The 6,222-nt window shown below is 40.5% G+C and overlaps 1 protein-coding gene across 1 annotated transcript in view; it reads right to left on the reverse strand.

Moving 5' to 3' along the window:
- Window positions 1-2,648: 2,648 nt before the first annotated feature.
- The window catches only part of DLC1 (DLC1 Rho GTPase activating protein), a 24,427-nt gene continuing 20,853 nt past the window's right edge, over window positions 2,649-6,222 (reverse strand). The window contains exons 9-13 of the mRNA XM_008942145.1: window positions 5,896-6,010; window positions 4,825-5,046; window positions 3,910-4,127; window positions 3,559-3,732; window positions 2,649-3,021 (exon numbers count right to left, since the gene is read on the reverse strand). Coding sequence (XP_008940393.1) covers window positions 2,901-3,021; window positions 3,559-3,732; window positions 3,910-4,127; window positions 4,825-5,046; window positions 5,896-6,010 — 850 coding nt within the window. The 3' untranslated portion in view covers window positions 2,649-2,900. The remainder of the gene's footprint in view (window positions 3,022-3,558; window positions 3,733-3,909; window positions 4,128-4,824; window positions 5,047-5,895; window positions 6,011-6,222) is intronic.

A 6,222-nucleotide genomic window follows, 5' to 3' on the forward strand; every position in this document is an offset into this window, starting at 1 on the left:
AGGAGTCTGTCATACATTGGTATGCTTAAAATACAAACAAAACCATCATGACAGAGAAAAATAAATTTGCTCTAACTCTGCTTTTTCCAAGGGCCTAAACCTGTTGCTTCTTTTTTAAAATCATGCAGTTCTATCTTTAGTATTGACTTTGGAAGAAAAAAGATCCTATAAGCGCCAAACAAATGCCAGTACCTTATCAGAAAGGTTCTCAAAAAAACCCTCTTTGTTGTGTGAGCACTAGTACCATGACAGCAAGAGGTTTGCTTTTGCCAGACTGAAGCAGCATCCCTCACTGTTCCCTGGGGAACATAGTGGGAAGTGATAGTGATCAGCACCTTGGGATGCTCAGGCAGAGAAAGAATACAACAATGTTGGTAACTGAAAGGCAGCAGGCCTCCTTCCAGCTGCTCTGTCAGACAAGCCTCACAAATCAAAATCCTCTTTCAGATGCCCAAATTATATTTCTGTTGGCTAAGACTTAAAAAACTTTCTAAAGTTGCTTGAATTAACAGCTGTCTTTGGCTTCATTTTTCACCTTAGTCAGTTGTTTGTGTATCTTCCTGGCCTTCTCTTCGGCTTCATTTCTCTGCTGTGTGTGCTTTAACTTTCTCCAATTACTTTCACACTTGCATTTTTTAAAGCGAACCTATGACTCCACAACTCATCATGCCCTCGTTCTTACCACAGAAAATAGGAAAGTGGTGAATTATTTTTTCAGCATTGCATATGGCTGCCTATCAAATAGGAATTTGTTTTGCTCCCTGTTAAATTCAAGAGTATCTTTCCACAAGACAGCAGCAAAACAAAGGTTTCTTCTTACTTTTAAATGTACTAAACCACTAGTTGCGGAGTATTTCTGTCCGCTGTCTGCTATTGTGAAGGTTTGTCTTCCAAAAATTTTGAAATTGCTTTGTTACGTACCTTTAACAAGTCTAAAAATATTGGCCTGGGAGACGGCATGGGTGGCTACACTGCTGGTAGTAGTGTGTAAAGAACCGGTGGTAAGAAAAACGCTTCCTCTTCTGGGCATGAGAGCGGAAGGAAAAACACAGAATAAATTAAAATTGGTTCTCCAATTTTAAACATTTAATAGTGCACTTATTGAGTATATTCTGTACAGACTTCTATAGCAAGTTAAACGTTTTCTTTCTCTCACGTAGATCATAGTCATGTAAAGCACATTTACAATAGAAAACATAATTGAGGTACAAAAACCCAAAAAGAATATCTGAGGTATAAATACAGGTATATTTTAAATAATCTTTATCATGCTTTACCTATGTTTGACAGTACACTGTGGGCAAGTATACATGTTTACAATAGAATGGTATGTACAACATACAATTTTACAAATTCAAAAGTGTTTGATGTATAAGAATATACAAGGTTTTCCTACTCATGAGGAATATTGTTACTGAAGTACTATGTTATCTGCCATAATTAAAAAATCTTCATCAAAAAGCTTAAAATAATACTGACAATGGTAACAAAGTCTCAGTCAAAATTCCATCTTGCAACTCATTCATACCCTAGCCACAAAATACATTTATCACTTAATACTGCACCTTGAAAGTAAATCTTTACCTTTACAGTAAAACCTGCAGAAAGACACCTTTCCCGAGGACCTCAAGACTTCCTACAGTTCACACAAGTTGATTCTCGAGGAGGGGGAAATATATAAAAAAAATCCCAACAAAACCCAAGAAAAGCCCCACCCTCCTCTGGGCCCCTAAATATAACCCTCCAAACTGCTCACATCCAGGTTCTGTTTGTGTTAACATGCAGCTTTTAGGAAAAGGGGCAAAGGAGGGAGAGAAAGGGAGAGAGCTCACGCAACTCTTCCGAGTTCACCCCCTCTGCTGCTGCAGGAGTCCTGCCACCTCCTGGCACCACAACTCCAGTGTTGACTTTTTCCTCTTGAGCCATTAGAACACAGTAAAATATAGAAAAGCTTATTAAAACACAGTTAACGCATGTAGGAGTAAAAGCAGCGAACATTTTTTGGCAAATTAACAATTGACATTACTGGCTCTCTTCACCGTTGCATAGACATTCCACTTCTAAGCTGCTACATTGCTCAAAAGTGTGTTTACTTAAAATTGCTATAGAATTGCTAATCACTCCTAAAAGATCATATGGATAAGGAGCAGACAGCAATTGGAGTAAACCTCTTGTACCATCTACTTAGGGTTTTTAACAAGCTCAGAGCTGAGGAAAATGCAGAACTGGCACAGGGGAAGGATGGCTACTCCTGGTCCACAGGGGAGTCCCATTCTAGGTTGAACTGTATCCAGCATACTAAAATCCATTCTGGTTGCCTATCAGTGTACCAGACACATTTCAAGTTCGACTTCTGCTATCCTTTCAAGCATTAACACACTCATTCACACTTTAATCTCTGTGCAAACCTTTCTCTGCTTATCTCAGTGAGAACACATTGAAGAGTACCAACTATTCCAGTGGATACACCAGTCCCTCAATGCACTACAAATAAAATGACATGAGTATGTACATAAAGCTAAGTATTTCACATGGGAATGATGAGCCTTCACCATATTTCATAATATATTTTGCATTTAAAGAATTTCGCTTCTCAGAAGCAATTCAAACCATCTAATAGTACAATACGTTTTTTATTTATTTTTTTCTTTTGCACAGTCCTCCTATGTATTCCAGTCAAGGTCTACACTATAGACCTTACACAGACAGGAAGCAGCTTTAAAATGTATGATATGGCCACAGTCCTATAGTAATGCTCACAGTCAAGTTCTCACGCTGTCACCCCCTCATGGCATGACTTGCAGGTGGTACACTCGTCTGGTCTGCAGTGGATGAGCCTCAGTTTTGAGTAATGTCTATGTTGCCGAGGTGTGGAGCACATGGTTGATCCTCTTCAGTAGTCACCTGGATTTTACTTCCTTGCTCTCAAGACTCTGATGACTGAAAGAGTCTCGTATCTTAACGACTTCAGAAGCACACAAGTGTCCAAATGACTTGGTGTACCAGTCTGGCATGTGGCCCCTGATGTGTGGGAAACAAGTCATGATGAAGCAGGTATCAGTTACTTTGCGCACTTTTTCTTAGTCAGGATTGAATCCTTCTCTATCTGATTAAATGCCTAATTAGGAAATCTCCTTATTACTGCTTAATGCTCAGCTCAGCCTTACTAATATACAGACTTGCTCAAAATCACGTTTGGCACAGTGAGGAAAAGTTATGAAAAGTTTTGTCAGAACCTGGTTCTCTTTACAAACTTAGTATTAAAATTAACATGTCCTTGCATTCAAATGCATCTGTCAGAGGAAGTGCTGGGATGATATACCAATAGCTATGGGGGAGCACATACTGGAGGTGTTTATTGCAAGAAATCACACCTGCTGTTAGATGTGCACTGAAGCTAATTTTCTGTGACATCTCAGAGACCTCTGTGTGTGCCATTGAGAAGTATGTACTACTAGCCAAACTAAAGCCTGTTGAACTGTCTAAATTTTGTGCTGACTGCATGAAAACTATACAAGAAAAGCTACAACTACAGAAGGACAAAGTAGAAATTCATACCTTAAATCAATTCTGCACATGTAGGTAAGTTTAGATTTTCCTGACCCGCAGGGCTCAATCAGATACCTAGACAGGAGCACATTGACCCTAACACCTGCCGCTGGAGCACGGTCATGGTCCACTGAGGTTGCCAGAAGCACACAGGCACCTTTGGGGAAGTTTGTCCTCCATGTTCTAGGAAAAAAGAAGAAAAAAAAGTCTTATCCTTGACAAACAGTAATTCAAACATCTAATAAGACTTCAAATTATGCACAAATAGGTATTTACCTATATAACTTACATTATATAGAAATCATACGTAAGGTTGTCATGTGTGGAGGATATAAACGTCATCACATATGAAAGTCTTACCTTAAGACTACGAAGTCTCTGGCTGGGTGAGGTGCCATGCTATTCTGGACATACTGGTATATATCCGTCTGGCTATCCAAAGGTTCAATTACTTTTGAATCTATAAGATCTTCATCCCAAAGATGCTGCTCTTTAAGTAAACGATTTAAAACATCCTCTGGTGTAGCTGGGATTTCAATGGTTGTTTTCCATAACCGAAGTGGGGGACCTTCGCATACCTGGGGAAAACCAGCAGAGTCCTCAGTTTTACTCTTCCTTACACTTTCTCTTCCCTTCTGTTTTAGTGCTGGCCAAATACAGAAAATTAAACACACACACATACATGTGCATATTGTACTAAGCTTGTTCTAAGCTCAGACTAAGGTTCTTTGTCTAACAGCCCAAAGCATCTGCATGCTGACTTCCAAACTATTTTTAAGTTAGTTATCTTCCCCAGTATGAGCCACTATTAAATCGTGATGCTACAGAAAAATACCATTATTTTTGAAGTTTATTTTTTGTGTATCTTAAATCTCATCGCAACACTTCTCCCTGAGCTCGCTCTGAGCTGTGCAAGACTAGAGCCAATAAACTTCTTTCCTACTGCACTATATAGTGACACTGGAGGCTTTACTCAGCCTCTCAAGGCTTTGCACATGTGAGTGAAGGTCTGTAAATGCAATACAAAAAACATCCCAGGGCTGGATAAAAAGAAGAACATGAATCAGTGCATGCTTGTTGACCACAGCTGAAAGACACGTTGGTTTTAGACGGTGTGCAAATACATCAAAAGAGTAAAAGTTTTTTTTTCTTAAATCTATCACCAAAGTAAAGGTGTGCACTGAACCTTCTGTAATACCCTATGTCAAAAATCTGCTTATATTAGAGAAGATGAGCCAAAAACCAATGCTGTGTCATGAGTGGTAGGGTGCATACCTTCTTGTAGGCCAGCTCAGCTTGCTCTGAGGTTGAGCAGTTGACCCAGCCTTTAAACTTCTCCTTCATCTCTTTGAGCAAGTCATCCACGCAGTCCTGGAGGTAGCAGTGGTAGTCAGAGGGCTCAGCGGTGCTGCTGCCGCCCCGGAGCTCCTCCAGGCTGAGGGGACGCAGGTCCTGCTCCGTGTATGAGTTCCGGCCCCTGCTCATTTCTTCGGGTATCTGAGGGGTGACAGGAGTGAAATCATCCTCTTGCAGCTCCCTCCCCAAATCACAGGGTTAGTCAAGAAGTTTGATAGCCACAGAAAGATGGTACACTAGTTTTGTAAGTGGTGGGACACGTGTGTCAGGTCAAGCACTCAATGTGAAGAAATGCTAAAATCAAGTTTTTGTCTTTTTCTGTGCAGTATCCCTTTTTTGCTGCACAACTTAGATCCATTCCCACCGCACAGTTTATCCTGCAGACTGAAGGAAGGAGGGATCAGTTGCCAGCCACAAGAAAAGAGACAGGCATTTCTTCAGTTGAGGGCTCTGAAAAGATCTGATGACAGTGAGGAAAACCAGGACTCGAGATTTGTCTGGTTCTCCATCCCGGGCCTTAGAGGGAGCATGCTTCAGTTCTACAGACCCTTCAACCTACAGTTTCACAGTGTCATGTTCCAGGATGTTTTTGTGGCCTAGTCTTGCTAACTCTTAGGAATTTAAGCAGAAAACAAGCACTGAAATTCCTGGAAAGAGCTTATTTTTTTGTAATTAGAGATGAAGTTCACAGACCCTCATGGCTGCACAATAGAAGCTTGAAAACATTTCAAATGAGGCTTGGATATAACAAAAATGTCCCAAACCCCACAATTGCCTCATGAGTGCCAATGAAACAACTTGCTTTTCTTCTGGCACCACTTCTAATTCAGATATGCACCCAGATAAGGATGCAAAGTCTTTTAAAAAATCTATTTATCATGCATTAAACTTTATCAGAATAAAGAGACATTTCTCGCTTTCCATTATACAGCATATCTAAGTCACACTGGCCAGTATTCCAACCACTAGTTGTGCAATTAGGTGTTTTACCTGAAAGAGCTTCTTGCATTCAGCAATCATATGAGCTAGCCCTTGGGTTGCAGCCAGATTTTCATTTAGGTCTTTCTGATCGGGTTTTCCCAGGCTTGGCTTTCTTTGCATCACCCTTCACAAGGGAAAAGCGCACACACACAAATCCAGTCATTTAATGCAGTGCAAGAGACACACTTGTTAAGAGAACAGTGGTATTCCCAAATCTGCTGGTGATCTATAGCAGTCTGCCTGGGACTAAACCTTGGCATGGCGCTACCAACTTCTGCTACTCTCTCAAAATTTTTTCTTTGCAACCCCCTCTGTTTATTCCTTCTTAGGAAAGAG

The sequence above is a fragment of the Merops nubicus genome, unplaced genomic scaffold (genome assembly GCF_000691845.1).
Source record: "Merops nubicus isolate BGI_N331 unplaced genomic scaffold, ASM69184v1 scaffold6866, whole genome shotgun sequence".
NCBI classification, from domain to species: domain Eukaryota; kingdom Metazoa; phylum Chordata; class Aves; order Coraciiformes; family Meropidae; genus Merops; species Merops nubicus.